The 18,305-nt window shown below is 39.7% G+C and overlaps 1 protein-coding gene across 2 annotated transcripts in view; it reads right to left on the reverse strand.

Moving 5' to 3' along the window:
- CFAP97 (cilia and flagella associated protein 97) overlaps positions 1–18,305 on the reverse strand; it is a 35,568-nt gene that overhangs the window by 15,943 nt on the left and 1,320 nt on the right. For both annotated transcript variants that reach the window (XM_060086143.1, XM_060086142.1), the window contains exon 2: positions 10,642–11,699. In XM_060086143.1, the coding sequence (XP_059942126.1) occupies positions 10,642–11,695 (1,054 nt within the window). In that variant the 5' untranslated portion in view covers positions 11,696–11,699. The remainder of the gene's footprint in view (positions 1–10,641; positions 11,700–18,305) is intronic.

The following is an 18,305-nucleotide window of genomic DNA, read 5'->3' on the forward strand; positions in this document are numbered from 1 at the left end:
AGCCTGTGTTCCGCAACAAGAGAAGCCACTGCAATGAGAAGCCCACGCACCGCAACAAGGAGTAGCCCCCACTCGCCGCAACTAGAGAAAGCCCGCGTGCAGCAACAAAGACCCAACGCAGCCAAAAATAAATAAATAAATACATTAATTAATTAATTTTAAAAAATGGAATTGGTCATTTTTCAAGCAAAATTTAGAGAGAATATGAGCCAGGACTTTTGGGGTTCAAAAGTATAACTACTACTTCAGCTTCCTAGTCTCTCCCAGAAGATTTTCAAAGTACTCGAGCTATAACTGAGGAACCACGCCCGAGGAGCCACAGCTGCACCTAGACTCGATTTAAACCCTGGATCTCCAGGTTGGAGGGATATTTGGAAAGGGGGCACATACTTTTGCACTGGGGAGGAATGTAAATCAGTGTATGGCCAGAGGCTGGACTGAAGAGGTTTTGAAACATGTCCATGTTATTTGACACTCCTCCCATTAAGAAGGAGGGTCTATGCCCTGGGAAGGTTTATAACCATTTAAACCAATAGAACATGGAAGAAATGATGCTATGTGACTTCCGAGGCTAGGTCATAAAAGGTGATGAGGTTTGTGCCTTGTTTCCTGGAACACTGTCCTTGGAGCCCTGAGCCAGCTAGGCTGAGGCTGCGGTATGTGAAGAAGCCAGGCCACGGGGAGAGGCCACACGTGGGTCCTCCGCTCAGCAGTCCTGGTCTTCAAGTCACCCCAAGCCCAGATATCTGATGTGTGAGTAAACCAGCACTCAGATGATTCCAGACCCCCAGCTGTCAAGTCACTCCTGCCTTTGAGTCTCTCCATACCCTAAATGTTGGGGTAATTTGTTATGTAGCAACAGAAACTGATATTTCATCACTTAAAAAATTTTTTTGTGTGATAGACAAACAAAATACCCATGGTCAAGAGCAGTCTACATGCAGGTAGTTTATGCTTTTTTTTTTTTTTTTTTTGGTCTGATTTGGTCTAACCAATTTCTTCCACAGTGATTATGGCTTTGTCAATTTGATCATCTAGTTCTGCTTTGCTTTTATTATACATTTTAAATCAATGGCTATTAAATCTTTTTAGTATATTTGGTCAGTTTATTAATGTAAAACACTCTTCTTTGTCCCTTTCAGTTATTTTTACATCCTGAATTCTATTTTGTGTACTACTAAGATTGATATTTCTATTTTCTCCTTGTTACCTGTTTGGCATATCAAAGCCTTTATTTTCATTTTTCCTATACTATTTTAAATATCTTTGCAGGTTGGATTTGATTAAAAAATTTTAACCCCCTCTGATATTATCTTCTGATAAAACCATTTATTATATTGTTTGATCTCTTTTCTCACAATTTTATTTCTTTAAAAAATGCTTTTTGATTATTCTTTTTTCCCCATTTTTCCCCCTTTTGGAAGACTATGATCAATTTTTTTTTCTCTAATAGACTACAAATGCTATATTCTAATTCCATTCTTCTAGAATAGAAGTTCTTAAACTTCTTGGTCTCAGAACCCTTTCATTATATCTAAAGATTATTGGGGACCCCAAAGAATGTTTATGTGGGTTACATCTATCAATATTTATCATGTTAGAAATTAAAAGGAAAAAAATTTTAAGATATTTATTAATTCATCTGAAAATAGCAATAACTCAGTGATATTTTTATCACTGGTTTACATTTTTATAAAATGTGAACATCACTTTTTTTTTTTTTTTTTTTTTTTTTGCGGTATGCGGGCCTCTCACTGTTGTGGCCTCTCCCGTTGCGGAGCACAGGCTCCGGACGCGCAGGCTCAGCGGCCATGGCTCACGGGCCCAGCCGCTCTGCGGCACGTGGGATCTTCCCGGACCGGGGCACGAACCCCTGTCCCCTACATCGGCAGGTGGACTCTCAACCACTGCGCCACCAGGGAAGCCCTGAACATCACATTTTTATAAAAAAGTTTAGTGAGAAGAGTAGCAGAGTTGAACATTTCTGCAAATATTTTAATGCCTGCCTTAACAGAAGACAGCTGGATTCTCATATCTGCTTCTGCACTCACTCTGTTGTGCTGTCATCATCATGTAGCCCCTGGAAAACTCCACACGTGACAGGAGAGAGTGAAAAGCAAATCATGCCTTCGCTTTACGAGTGAAAATAGTTCTGTCCTGGCAGATCCTCTCTAAAATCGCTGAGCTTGCTCCTTTAACACTGTTTCAGGCATTAGGTTCTTCACGTGAGTCTGGTGCCTCTGTTGATTTGAGCTTTTCTCAAACCTTCAGTAGTATCTGGTGGTGGGCCGAGGGTATCTGAGATTTCCTGCCTGCCTATCTGAACCCCGTCTGCTGCAGCCTGCCAGCAAAGACAAACAACGTGCTGCCAAGGGATGTGCCGGCAGCCACTAGTCCCAGCGTGGGCATCCTCTTTCTTACCGAGGGTAACAGGGTCTGTATCTTCCCCTTGAATACCGTACTGTTTCATTTCCTCCTATGCTGCTATCAGTTTAGCAATAGGTCTGACAGGTTTCTCTGCTCATCAATGCTTCCTTATCCCGTTTCTTTCTCTTATATTAGTTTTTCTTCCCAGGATACACCCTCTAATAATGTATCTAATTATTTCCTACAGAATCTAGGTGGTAAAATCTGAAGTGGTGCATTTCTAAACCACCTCTGTTTCGCCCTCCAGATTCTTCCTAAACTGACCTCATTTTACCGTTACAAAGGATGAAAGGTACTTTAAAATCTAGTCATGTCAACTTCACTGCTCTCCAAACACGAGCCATTCATGCCAAAGCCAATGCCTAACTTTGGTTTCCTCCACTACTCCACTTTTTAATGCCCTCTCTGCCTATTCAGGGATAAACAGCCTAAGGCCAAAGAACTAATTCCAGTCATACCCTTTCGACATTTATACAGCAAAGGAAGGCTGGGGAGTGGGAAGTCCCCCCAAAGTAAGATGTCTAGTAATTCTAGTCGCCACTGACTTTCCCTTCTCACATTCTCACAGAACCCCAGAACCCTGAATTTAGAATGGACCTTAGCTACCTATATCAACTACCCCCATCTTACAAATGAAGAAATTGGGGCACAGAAAAGTTACTGCTTGTCTATGTTCACGTGGATGACACCCAGAAGCCTAAAAGTTTCTTTTTTTTTTTTAAGTATTGAATTTGTTACAATATTGCTTCTGTTTTATTTATTTTTTAAATTAATTTACTTTTGGCTGCGTTGGGTCTTTGTTGCTGTGTGCGGGCTTTCTCTAGTTGCAGTGAGCGGAAGCTACTCTTCGTTGCGGCGCGTGGGCCTCTCATTGCGGTGGCTTCTCTTGTGTGGAGCACGGGCTCTAAGCACATGGGCTCAGTAGTTGTGGCTTGTGGGCTCTAGAGCGTAGGTTCACTAGTTGTGGCGCACGGGCTTAGTTGCTCCACAGCATGTGGGATCTTCCGGGACTAGGGCTGGAACCCGTGCCCCCGGAATTGGCAGGTGAATTCTTAAACACTGCACCACCAGGGAAGTCCCTATGTTTTGGTGTTTTTGGCCCCGAGGCATGTGGGATCTTAGCCCCCTGACCAGGGATCAAACCCACACCCCCTGCATTGGAAGGAGAAGTCTTAACCACTGGACCACCAGGGAAGCCCCAGCCTAAAAGGTTCTGATTCCGCTTTCAGAATTTTCTTCACCCCTCTATGTGAGTATTCAAGTTCAACACTGTTTCATTATTCCATGGCCTATAATTGGGACACTTGATTTTATGTTCTTTTATTATTAACTTTTCTTTCACAGGTTTAATACTTTTTGGTTTGAACTCACAAACTTATTAACAAAACTTTTTTTTTTTTTTTTTTTTTTTTTTTGCGGTACGCGGGCCTCTCACTGTTGTGGCCTCTCCCGTTGCGGAGCACAGGCTCCGGACGCTCAGGCTCAGCAGCCATGGCTCACGGGCCCAGCTGCTCTGCGGCATGTGGGATCTTCCCGGACCAGGGCATGAACCCGCGTCCCCTGCATTGGCAGGTGGACTCGCAACCACTGCGCCATCAGGGAAGCCCAACAAAACATTTTTAAACCAATAAATAATGTTAACACTGTTAGCTAATAGAGGCATCCCTATCTAAAGTCTCGCCCAATATTTGCTGTAATAGCTTGCAAAATATTTACCTCAGAATTCACTATCTGAACAAATGAAGCGTTTTCCTGTAACTGTACTTGAGCTAGTGAGAATGTTTAAACTGAGAGGATGCACAGCAGGCTGTGTTCCTACTCGGATGGGATCACAGGTCCTGCTCATACTTCTTAAAATGTGTTATGCATTATCACTATCCTCTTCCTCTCATTAAGTGAATTTAACTTCCCAGGAAGTGGAAAAGGCTGTGAAGAAATTAGGTGAGCCAAGGAGGCCTAAAAGGCCCACAGAGTGGGGTAAATGTTGGAAGTAATAAGGCTTATTGAGATATGAGTGCAGAGGGGCATAGCTTGGCCATGCACACATCGCATCTCACATGTCTGTGGAAACTGGACATGTGAAAACTTAATGAAAGAAATGAAGAAAACCTAATGAAAATATTCTTGGATCTGAAAAGCTTCACTGGGTAAACCGAGAATGAAAAATAATTTGAAAAAATCTGAAGAAATACCTTATGCAATAGACTGATCTCCATAATTAGTATTTAAAATACTTTACTACTATAAAGAATCTTTGGTGGGTTATTACTGACTCCAATAACAGATGTATCAAGGGGCAAAACGCTGCTTTGTTCCTGTGCCTATAGAAGCCCTGAATACCGCCTACTGGCAGGTCACTGTGATCAGGGCTCCCTACGGTGCAGCAGTATGAATAAAGCTTTCCTTTTACATTTTAGCTCAGTTTCCGGGTTAAAACAGTGTTTCAGTGTTTCAATTATATTTGGGAAACGGATAAGGGATTTGGGGTGGATTATCATTTTTCCAACTTAAAACTTAAAAATATATAGGCCTTCTGTATCTAAAAAGTTTCAGAAATGGATTAGATAAGAGTTGTGAGGGATACCCCTTAATTATTTTCAATGGAACCAGGTAGTTTTTTTAATGTCTTGATACTCAGACTAGGGTCCTTGAATCAGCAGCATTGGTATCACCATCGGGCTGGCTAGAAATGTAGCTCCTTGGATTCTACTCCAGATTAACTGAACCTGAATCTGCATTTTAACAGGATTCCCAAGTGATTTGTATGTATATTGAAGTTTGAGAAGTTCTGGCCTAGTGGATAAAGCTGGCTGCCCAATTAGCATATATTCCTACTGTTGGGGTTCTGGGCAGGTCACCCCCAAATATGCCGAAGTGCCATATTGATGATTTTGAATTAAAGTTACTTAAGAAAAAGCTGGTGCAAGAAGGACACTTTGACCCTCCCGTCTCCCTGAAAACAAGAACTGAATCTCTCAATGTGAAAGGTGCCCTCCCTGTACCAGGAGGGAGAGGGCCAACCTTATCACCAGTGATAGGGAACTGGGGACCAAGAAGGCTGTATAAACAAGCCTTGTTCTTCTTTGCTGATTTACTACTCCAAGCCCAATCCCTGGTAAGATTCTTCACTAATTAAAAACCCAAACCTAAGTTTCTTTGTCCTGTCAATTCCTCACAAAATTTGTTTCTTTGTCTAAAAAGTATGAAAGCTGCCTGCCTTGGTTACTTCTTAGCTCCTATTTCTCTGAGACCTCAGTAAGTACGATTTAAATTTGTTTTTTTCTCCTGTTAATGTTTTGTCTCAGTTTAATTTTTAGGCCAGTCAAAAGAACGCAAGAAGGAGAGGGGGGGAATTTTCTCCTCCCTGACACTATTTTCCTCCTTCTTACTTATTAACACATCCTGATTTTTTTTTTTTTTTTTTTGAAGACATCTAGCTCCTCCCCATGAAGCTATGTCCTTAAGAGGAAGCTGACCTCCCTCGCCGGACTCCCAATCCTGACTCCAGAGTGAGTTTACTGGCCTGGAATAATCCCATTCCCCTTGCCAATCACTGTTTCAGGAATAGGAGTGTAACTCAGTTCTGAGCAATGAGACATAAGTGGAAGTCAGTTCAAGGTTCCTCCACTCTAAGAGAGCCAGACGTAGAGGCAGCTTCCGTTTCTCTGGACACTGTCATGTCTGCATGTGGATACTAAAAGTTGCTGCAGACATCTCCTGGTAGCCTAAGGATGAAGCCAACACCAGGGCTGGGGGAATACAGTGACAGAACCTGGGTCCCTGAGGACATTTTTAAGCCACTGAGTCAGTCAACCCTCAAGCTGGTCTATCTCTGGACTTCCTGTTATGTGAGAAACACTGTTTCATTAGGAATTTCTGTTTCTTACATCCAAAATCACCCTAAATAATACAAAGAGATAATCATTGATGGTACTGAACAAAAAGCTCAGATATCACAGACTATTTTCCATTAGATGTTTTTTTTTAAAACCTGACAATTCCAAAAGGGTCAAATGTTTTCTTCCTAAAGCAAGATTTTTATTGGCTGTGTCCTCTCTCATTCTTAGAATTAAGTGATGCTTATAATTTGTGGAATCAAATAGTACTTATAAAAATAAAAAAATGGAACAGTGGGCCCTTAAAATGAACCTACAAGTCATATTATACATTTTCATTTATCTTCTGTAACATTTATTTTCAATATACTTACTTTTCTAATCTAAGAAAATTTTGTAAGATACTTTATAATGCCAAACGTTTGGCTGCTACTTTTAAACACATATAAATCACAGTAGAAATTATTAAGAACAATGTAGCAGGGCTTCCATGGTGGTGCAGTGGTTGAGAATCTGCCTGCTAATGCAGGGGACACGGGTTCGAGCCCTGGTCTGGAAGGATCCCACATGCCGCGGAGCAACTAGGCCCGTGAGCCACGACTACTGAGCCTGCGCGTCTGGAGCCTGTGCTCCGCAACAAGAGGCCGCGATAGTGAGAGGCCCGCGCACCGCGATGAAGAGTGGCCCCCGCTTGCCACAACTAGAGAAAGCCCTCACACAGAAATGAAGACGCAACACAGCAAAAATAAATAAATAAATTAATAAAAACTCCTACCACCAACATCTTAAAAAAAAAAGAACAATGTAGCAAAGGACATTTGACACAGAAGAAAAAGCAAATATATTAAGATGCATATTATTAATATAAAATATTAGGAGCGGTCTGCATTATCACATCAGATAGATTTTTATGGTTTAATTTCAACTACCTTCCAATTTTTTGCATTACCAATATGATTTTAAGAAACCTGTCACTTCAAGAAAAACAACTGACAGTATCTGTTGGCAATCATAAAATCTGAGCATTTTAGCAAAAATTAGAATTTTTGATAAACCTGAGTTTGATAGCTTCCCAAGAGCTTTCTAGTGAGATTGGTAGTGATATCAACAACTGTGATATCTGTATGGTGTACTATGCAATATGTCAACATTTATATGCTCAGTGAACCAACATTTTCCAAATAACCTATATATCATGTTACAAAACCATGCAAGGGCAAACAATACGTTCAAAATGTAAGACCGAGCAATAAATTCTAATGTAATGGACTACAAAATAATATCAGTTTCAAACTGTACATTGCAACTAACATTTTAAGAAACTACTACTTGTGGAATCAAAAAAATATCTAAAATTAACAGAAAAGGATATTAAAACACTCCATTTCCAGTTATATATCCTTGTAAAGCCAGATTTTCTTCATATACTTCAACCAAAACAATATATCACAATAGCTGTATGCAGAGGCTGACATGAGAATCCAGCTATTGCCAGGCATTAGAAACTAGCAAAAATCACGAACTTTTTTGGAACTATAGTTATGTTGTATAGAACACGTTACTTATATTAATACATAATGGGTTTACTATTACTATTCTTAAATGAAGTAATAAATATTTTTTAAACTTCTGATTTAATTTCTAATATGGTAAATATTTATATAGATATAACCCACTAAACAAAAGCTTCCTGGGGCCCTCAATAATTTCTAAAAGAGTGCTTTTAGTCTCAAGGTCAAAAAGTTTGAAAACTGTTATTCTAGAGCACTGGGACTGACGCTGGAGATCCAGAAGAGATGAAGACAGAGGCAGCCCTCAACCTGACGAATTATCAACCCGACTCGTTATACACCTGATCTTACAGACTGCAAAGTGGCCATTACAATTTTTTTTTTAAGTGAAAATTGTTACACTGAATGGCTTGATAAAAAATTAGAGATATTGGGGCTTCCCTGGTGGCGCAGTGGTTGAGAGTCCGCCTGCCGATGCAGGGGACACGGGTTTATGCCCCGTTCTGGGAAGATCCCACATGCCGCGGAGCGGCTGGGCCCGTGAGCCATGGCCGCTGAGACTGCACGTCCGGAGCCTGTGCTCCGCAACGGGAGAGGCCACAGCAGTGAGAGGCCCGCGTACCGCAAAAAAAAAAAAAAAAAAAAGAAAAAAATTAGAGATATTCCCTAGAGAAGAATACTAATCAAATATATTAAAGATTGTAACGCAGAGGCACAGACTTACTCTGTGTATTTCAGATGGCAAACCTAAGGCTAATGGGTAACTGTTACAAAATCAAATTTCAGTGAAACATGACAAACACTTCCTGACCATCAGAGCTGTGAACAACAGAAGAGCTCTCACAGTCCTTCAGTTAATAAATACTGTCTATTATGTGCCAATACTTGGTAGATTTGGGGATTCCATCAAGGGATAAGATGCTGCCCTCATGTTGCTTACACTAATTCCAGAGTCTCATGGAAGGAAATATGTTTTTGTGACAGAGAGGCAGGGGTGGGGTACGCAGCTTCTACACAGAATGTTCAGAGAGAGTATCCCTGAGAAGGTGACATAGAAGCTGAGACCCTAGAAACAGACTGAAGGAGCCTCTACAAAGAGAAAGGCCAACGGCAAGTGCAAAATGCCTCATGAATGCAAAGTATTCTGAGAACAGTAAGGAAGGAGTGTGACTGGACCAAGAGGTAATGAGAGAGAGGAAAGGAGATGTAGGCAAGTATCCATGTGACGGACAGCAGTGAATCATTCATCACTCTTAACTGCATATTAGACCAAGTGCATCAGAATCTCATGGCAGAGCCTAGGCATCAGTATTTAACAGTTTGTTTTGATAATTTAACAGTTCTCCAGGTGATGCTAATATACTGCCTCGGGTGAAAATCACTGATATAAAGTCTGTTAGCCTATGATAAGGAATTTGGATTTAACCTAAGAGTAAGCCCACTGAAGAGTTAAGAAGGAATCTAGTAGGATTGATTTATTTTTTAAAAGATCACTCTTGGCTGTTAGGGGAAGAAGGAGAGGGGCAAGAATAGAAAACTCAATCCTGAAAGTTTTAAGAGACTGAATGAGCATTTATCAGGAAAGATATATTGAGTAGAGCCTTAACCACTAGATGGTAATAGCCAATGCCGAGAATCTGATTTTTCAGACACACTAAACAATCAATAGGTACGATCAGAGCAAAGAAAACCTATAAAAGAGGGAACATTCACAAGTGTAAACTGCTCCAAAATACACTTCATCAGTCTATGAGACTCATTTGACTAAATAGGGGATTTATTTATGCCCTTACATTGCCACCATATGTAAATTATGTAGCTGAAGATTTATTCTTTCAAATAACATTTCAAACAAACGAAGACAGTGAGTCCTATTTACAACTTAAAAATTTTATCTCCAACTGCCCTAACACCTAACCAGCAAGCTCAATATTTTTAGTTTTATATTAACTAGTCAAAGAGAAAGTTCAAAGTTGCTTTTACTTCACCTGGAATAGATTGTTCCTTTCAAACTAAATAATGGGTAATACTACATTGAGACAAATACAGCAACCAGGATTATCCTAATTCTAAAATACTTCTATCTTAAAGCAACTAAAACTTGAATTATGCTATTTTATCAACTTGGTAATTATTTTCAAGTAATGCTCTTTAGCCTTTAATTTAAAATCTGAATAGTCTCCCACAGTTTACTTTAAGTTCTCTCATTTGTCAGCATTCTTGCCACTTTCCCTGAAACAGGTCAGGTTATTTTAACCCTAGTGCTGCTGCCTTTCTCAAAGAAGAAAGTGAAATATATCTTAAGCCTGTGTCTCTACCAAACGTGGGAAAACATCTGGCTCCCCTTCTCTTGTTTACTTTATCCATCTGGTCTCCCCAGGCATTTTGAGTTTCTCAGGCACTAAGCAGAATCAGTATGAAGTAGTTTCTAGTCCTAGCTGAGTAGTTTTGCAGTAATAGAAACAATGATATTCCAGATATTTTTAAATGGAATATTGGGTAAAGTTATGATAATATCAATGATCCCAAACAATAAAACGGACCTACTAGAAAAATCAAGGCAAATTCATATCATTTAATATTTAAGCTCAGGGCTTCCCTGGTGGCGCAGTGGTTGAGAGTCCGCCTGCCGATGCAGGGGACACGGGTTCGTGCCCCGGTCCGGGAAGATCCCACATGCCGCGGAGCGGCTGGGCCCGTGAGCCATGGCCGCTGAGCCTGCGCGTCCGGAGCCTGTGCTCCGCAACGGGGAGAGGCCACAACAGTGAGAGGCCCGCGTACCGCAAAAAAAATATATATATATATATTTAAGCTCAATATAATATTAAGTTTAATATTTAAATTCAATACACAGTTTTTAAAATTACCTTTTAAAAGATGATTCAGGTCCATTGTGTCATGTAAGACTTCTTGCTTGTATCTGTGGTCTAAATTGGAATCCAACACTGCCGACGTTGAGGCAAGACTGGCCTCTTGTTTTTCTTTCCCTTTTTTGGCTGATTTCAAAGACTTTGAATTATTTTTAAAATCCTCAGCATTTTCATATACTTCTTGACCCACGTTCTCTTGCCTTTTAACTTTCATTTTTTGATCGTTTGATGCACCCAGTTCAAAAGACTGAACAGGGCTGATGTCCGGAGTCGATAAAGGAGTGACATCTGTCACAGTATCTTCCGATTCCTCAGTGTAGTCACCGACTTTTGGTTTAGTACTTGAAGTTTGTGCTCCTGTTGATTTTTCTCCCAGTTTATATTTCTGTTTTGGTGGCAAGTGGGTTACATCAGAGAGACGCTTCTTTAATGATGGAGATGAATCAGATAAACAGACATCGGACCCGGTATTTGAACAGTCTGTATCAGAACTTGAAGACGAGGAGGACAGAGAGGAAGAGGAGGAAGAGGAATTACTTCTGGAATACTTTTTACTTATGCTTTTCTTCAAGTTATTAGATGGTTTAGCTGACTTTGACCTGACATGATGCTTTTTCTCATCATCACTGCTTTCCTCTCCATCTGTAGAGTTATCACGTTCGCCTTCTTTTACAATTTTGGGAATGCTACTTGGGATGGGCAAGTGTATTTTATGTTCTGTAGCATCACACGATTTTGATCGTGAAGAAGTGGTCAAGGACAAAGAACTCCCAGCTTGTATATTATCATTTTCTGTGGGGTGTTCTTCTGGAGGAATTTTCTCATTTCTTTCAGTTCCCTTCTCAGTAAGATCATTTTTCCTTCTTTGTATTCCAAATTTCAAGCTTACATTTTCCGTATCTTTATCTATTCTCTCTTCAGCGTCATCATTTTGCTTCTCAAAAACTGAGTTACTTTCACATTTCTCTGCTTCTTCAAAGTCACTGTCAAAGAAAGAATGGTCCACTTCACCTTCTGATATATCTCCAAACCGATCCATGACGGCAAACATATATCTGAAAAGAGGGAAAGTGTAACCATCAGATGAAAGAGTAATTTCCAAATACTTTTCATTTTTATACAGTAATTGCAAATTTTCCAAAACTGAGAAGTTTGGGTAATAGATAAAGAGAAACATGAAAAAAACAAACAAAAAAAACCACCACCAAAAAAACAATAACTCAGACTTCCCTGGTGGCACAGTGGTTAAGAATCCACCTGCCAATGCAGGGGACACGGGTTCGATCCCTGGTCTGGGAAGATCCCACATGCCGCGGAGCAACTAAGCCCGTGTGCCACAACTACTGAGCCTGCGCTCTAGAGACCATGAGCCACAACTACTGAAGCCTGCTTGCCACAAGTACTGAGCCTGCATTCTAGAGGCCGTGCGCCACAACTACTGAAGCCAGCGTGCCTAGAGCCCGTGCTCCACAACAAGAGAAGTCACAGCATTGAGAAGCCTGCACATCACAATGAAGAGTAGCCCCCACTCGCTGCAACTAGAGAAAGCCCATGTGCAGCAATGAAGACCCAATGCAGCCAAAAATAAATAAATTTATTAAAAAAACCCCAATAACTCAGTGAAATGATAATGGGGCTACAGGGATAATATCAAGTAGCACCAATGATCTGAACAGTAAGTCAGGCTAATAGTTTGGTTCACAAGAAAATAATAAGAGATCGTCGGGCATATCACAAACATGGATACCTAGACTGAACTCCAAGGAAAACCTGAATTCTATAAATTAAGTACAGTTAGAATTTAGAATAAGAGAGGATGGTGTTAAAACCTCTTCAGATCAGCCTAGCCAGCCCAAACACACATCATTCTGGTAGAAATAGTTCAATGGGGATTAACAAACTTCCCTGTTTCAGTACTTGTCTTTGTCCTATTCTGTTCCTTCACTGCCCTCACTGGGGGAGCAGCAGGAGATAACTCCTATTAAAAGTAAAAGCTCCCTTTGTCCCTTCTTAAAGAGGAACAAAACCTCTAAGACACACGTATACACAGTACAGGGAGCTCGGAGGAAAAACTTCCGAATATTTAATCACTTATTGTTACATAACCACATTAAAAAGGGGAAAGTATGCATGTCTCACTGTGCTAAAGGGAGTCCAGCGTAAGAGAGATTTAGTATCTACTGAGATAGTAGGCTTCTAAAATGGAAAAATTAAGGCATATTATTTAGACACATGGAGTTAAATATTAGAAATGGATTAAAAAGTTCAAAGCAATTGCTGCTAACGTGGTGCCGGGACCACTATTTTGGTTATAAATCTTAAACTGTTAGTTGACCTGTAAATTTATACATGTACTACTAAGGTAAAAAATCAAAACTGATTTTAAAGTATTTTAATACTTCATGCAACTGGGATTAAACTGGAAATGTCAGTATAAAGTCATATTTTTCTTTCTCTCTTATTACAGGTGTCTACACAGCAGTGTCACAGTATCTGTCACTAATAATCTAGAATTCAGAGTTTGACCTCTCTAATACTATTCTCCACTAAAAGCACCCCCCAAAACCAAGATCCTTTGGAAGGCAGCTGATTCCATTTCTGGAGGTAAAGACAAACAATAAGCCCAGAGTAGTGGTAATAAAACAAAGGATTCAGTTTAAAGGGGCTTCCACTGTCCAAGCTGGAATCCTGCACTGAAGAACAAAAAAACACAAAATACACTTAAAAATAAAAAAGGAATTCTGTGGAAAGCCATTAGTTGATAACGATATTCAAAAGAGGCAAATAACATGAGCTATGTCAAGGGAAAGGTATATACAAAATTCCAATAATAGTAATATATAGCCAACAATCCAATTATGGGTTCACTATATTCAAATCATGATTAATTCCGTTACACTACATCAAGCAATAAAAAACTATGTAATCTGTATCCTAAATCAGCCATGATACTCTGCAGCCTTTGTTTAAGTGACCCTGCAATCTATAAAAACAAGTAGGTAGAGACATGATTTAAAAAGCAACCAAACTTATACTATTAACACGAATGTGACAGATTAATATGATAGGTTAAGGTTTCTGCCGTTAAAGTTTTGAAAAACTTAAGAGATTCTGATATATTAAACTTGCAAAAATTTAACTGTAATCAACTTTTAAACACTTAAGGGAATCTGATTAAATCAGTAAGTTTAGACAGGTTTATAAAAAACATCTAAGTACTTAGGTTTCCTTTGTGAGATCTATAAGTGTGTCTTGTTAGCTGTTTGAGGAACTTAAGAAAATCAAATATACTAAAATTGTAATCATGCCATTAATTAAGCAGGTTTGCAAATGGTATACAGTATTCAGGAAAATTTAAGCTAAATGAAGATAAATTGAGAGAGGATTAAGTACAAGTGAGTTTTAAAATTCGAACACATTATTATATTTAAACTGAAATAAGATATAAGCAGACTTCAAAGATTTCAGAGAAATTAGACTAAAACTTATTCCTAATAAATATTAAATACAAGAAATATTATTTCCCGTAGCACGGATTAATGCCCTCTTTGTTTTAAAATTCAAATCAACAGAAGGAAGCCTCCTCCCCAAAGGTTTTACATATGTTAAAAAAAAGAAAAATTCAAACAAGTAAATTTTAAAGAACTAATTGGCTTATTGAATAATTCATGAATCAGGCAGCATCCCACCCAGAAAGTAGAGGGGAGCTCCAAAGGGCTACAGAAAGGGAAAGGTTTTTAAAGGCAAGACAAGGAACTCATATATAAAAAAGACTATTTCTGGCTTAGGTAACCTACCCATGGGGGACGAAAGGGGTCTGTGTGGCAGTTTACCTCATCTCCCTTTGGAGGATGGACAGGGCCCTGTGACAGATTACCTCACTGGTGCTGACCAGAACATTTCTGACTGACCGGTTAAGACTACATTTCTGGGGGAGGTTGAAGCTTCAAGTAGGTTAGGTATGAAGCCCCGGTTCGGTGGGGTGGCCCAGCAGATGTGACTCCATCTGGAGCCTGTAGTTTTCTTTTTAACAACTCCCCCATTTTGATCAGACTCAGCTTAAATGAGAGATTTAAGTGGTTCAAATCTAAGGCATTAGCACCACGCTCAGCTACTGCTCTGAAGTTCTCAAAGTTTGTTGTTCCTTTGTGTGGCATCCAGAGGTTATGATGCTTTTGCTTAACCCCTGTGACATTCACAGGTCACAGCTTCAGGCTCAATCTTTAAGTCAGTCATTTTCTTCTTTACTTTTCTGACGTTCAGTCTTAGGGAGATCATTTCCTTGATGGTTAGTGGCTGTGACTGTGCGTTACAGCATTTCTTTTAATACAGAAAAAAACTTGAATATAGGAATATTATGAATCCGTTAAAATAATTATTTAAATCAGGGGTCAGCAAACTACTATGCCTGGGCTAAATGCAGCCTACCATTTGTTTCATAAATAATGTTTTATTGGGACACAGCCCCACTCACAGGTTTAGGAACTGTCTCTGACAGCTTTCCCACTACACCTGCAGAGTTAAGTAGCTGTGACCGATATCATAGGGCCCACAAAGCCTAAAATATTTACCAACTGACCCCTTTAATGAAAAATTTTGGGGACTCCTGATTTAGGTGCTATTATCAGCATGGAAAATGCATAATACAAAATTGTTATCCATCTTAGGTTAATAATACAATTTAAGGTTTCCCTGGTGGCGCAGCGGTTGAGAATCTGCCTGCTAATGCAGGGGACACGGGTTCGAGCCCTGGTCTGGGAAGATCCCACATGCCGCGGAGCAAATAGTCCCGTGAGCCACAACTACTGAGCCTGAGCATTTGGAGCCTGTGCTCCGCAACAAGAGGCCACGACAGTGAGAGGCCCGCGCACCGCGATGAAGAATGGCCCCCACTTGCCACAACTAGAGAAAGCCCTCGCACAGAAACGAAGACCTAACACAGCCAAAAATAAAAAATAAATTAATTAAAGAAGGCTCAACATTAAAAAAAAAAGTGCTCATCAGTAGTAACCAAGGAAAGAAAATTAAAACCACAGAGATATCATTAAAAAAAAAAATACAATTTAGACATTTAAACAAAAACTAGGGGAAAAAAGAATAAAAATGAAGAGTTGAAAAATCAACAATCCCGCTGCGTTTTAAATATTTCCATTACTGTTATTGTAATAGTGTTCATGCAGTAAACTAAGCAAGTAAGTGATGACAGGGAGTCTGCACAGTGGAAAAAAACAAACTGAGCCAGACACTCAGGCTCAAAACTTGGTTCTGATGCTTCCCAGTTGTGTGTTCCTGGGCACAAGTACAAGGATGTCCATCACAGCCCTGTCTGTAATAGCACTGACTTAGAAAAAACTCAATGTCTAATAAGAGGAAAATGGATAAGCAAAATGTTGTATATGATACATTATATATCAGTCAAAATGGATAAGCTGAGATCTACAAAAATTATGTTTACCAAGAGAAAAGAATTAAATGAATGACAATACAATTATGAAAAACAACACACACACACACACACACACACAAAACAAAACTAAATTCTCAAGGGCACAAACATATCAATAAAATTCTACAGCACGGGCCGGGAGGACGTACATTAAACATCTAAGAGTCTGAGCCTATAAGCGGGGGAAGAAATGAGGCTGGGAAAGTGGACAAAGGAGAAAAGTTAAGAACCTGGGCAGAGGCCTGTGACTACAGGTCATCACAGACCTAAAGAGTACGACTGACCGTTATCAATCCAATTCTGCCCACCTGAGTTCAAACAGAAAAACAACAAATCAAATCAGCTACTGAATGATGGACAGCTCTTATTAACAGTCATTAAATTCTCCCCAAAGTCAGCCTTTTTTGTAAGATAATTCACCCTTTAATCCAAAATGTCAAGGGCTGGAGTAAAAGAGCTGTGGTTACTGTTTTTCTGTCAGTAAGGTTAAGGCTGCCTTTAGGACTCAAGAAATTTTTTTACAAGTTTCTTAAAAATTTCAAAGCGAATGGTTTCATAGCACAGCCCAGAGCACAAATCTTCCTAGCCAGTTTAAAAAGCAAATCTTTTAAAAAGCTAATCATCCAAATCATGCCAACTTCCATCCCTCTGCAAAACTTGTTTACATTTCTATGGAAATAAAATGACTAACAGAACTAAGTCTCACTTGTACTAGTGCTGTTATTCTACTACTACTAAGAGCCAGAAGTATTGAGTACTTACATGTTAGCATTGTTCTAAGTGCATTACAAGTATTAACTCATTGAATCTCTACAATAACTTTAAGAGGTTTCATCCCTCCCATCTGACAGAGAGGAAGCTGAAGCAGACAAAGAACTTGCCCGAAGCCATACAGCTAAGAAGCGGCACAGCCAAGATTCTAAAGCAGGCTGTCTTGAGGATCATGCTACTAACCACTGTTCTACTCTGCTTCAAAGTATGGTCCTTCCAAAAGGCTAGGGACTGAGACTTCCTTTTTTGAACTTTAAATCACATTGTTGTGATATCTATTATTTATTTGATGGTAAACAGTGGGCAAGATAAGAAGACCCTCCCCTCCCAGGGATTTTTAAGGGAAATGGGACTTGTTTAGCAATAGAGCTTTAGAAACAGTTCTTTGCAAAAAAGGGTGGTCTGCACAGTTAAAATTAGATACATATGCCAGTGTTTGCCACACATTTTACTAGATATATTTGCTGTGTAGCAGTTTTCCTCTAACAAAGTAATCTGGAACAAATTTCATTGCCATTGCAAATTAAATAAACCAGTCACCTTAGGTAAATTGTTAACCTAGGTAATAAGAATTCAGAACTTTGAATTAACTTGTGACTCTATCCCAAGCTGAGCTTGGGACCCAACCCCCTTTCCAAAGAGAGTACTGAATTCCAAAGGTATTTCTGGCAAGGAGAGTGACATTTCTGGAAGTCATTAAACCTGGGGTAGCAACATACAGTGTAGGACAACTTGCATTACATTCTGCTTGGTCAAACCATTGGGTTGCCCAAAAAAGCTCATTCAGGTTTTTCCGCAACATCTTTTTGAATGAAGCACTTAGCCCTGGGTGCTATGGTGAAGAGTCTAGAACTGAAGTTATGATTAATTGGTTTACAGACCAAGGGCTCACAGGAATAAAAGAAATGACTAAGTGAAAGGGTGTGTTCAGATACTTGAAGGACTGGGATATGAAACAGACTTGAGAGCTACTATTTGTAGTTCCAGAGGTAGAACTTGCATCAACAGATGGAGTGCATAGGAAAGCTGTTCTGAGTTTAACATTAGAATTGCTGAAAAATGGAATGGGCTGCCTTCTAAAATTAGGAGCTGTAAGTCACTAGATAATGTTGGAGCAAAGACTGGATGGCCATGTGCTGGGATGCTGCAGAGGGAATTTATAAATTTGGAGGCTATGACCTTTCCCCACCCTAACATGAACTAGGTCTAAATCCCAAAGTCTAACCGTAAGCCAAATGATTACAGATCCTTCTTTGAAATCCCTGTTTTTCAAAGCTGTTTCCTGCCTTTCCGGTCTTACCAGACTGGGAACTCCTGGTATCTTGCTCATCTTTATATCCTAGTGCCCAAAGGAGGACCTGACAAATACTAGACATTCAAAGAATGTTTATCTGATGAAGGAGTTTGGAGTTAGGAGATTTAAGGCCGGGCCCTGGTTCTGCTC

The sequence above is a fragment of the Mesoplodon densirostris genome, chromosome 20, assembly GCF_025265405.1.
Source record: "Mesoplodon densirostris isolate mMesDen1 chromosome 20, mMesDen1 primary haplotype, whole genome shotgun sequence".
Taxonomy (NCBI): domain Eukaryota; kingdom Metazoa; phylum Chordata; class Mammalia; order Artiodactyla; family Ziphiidae; genus Mesoplodon; species Mesoplodon densirostris.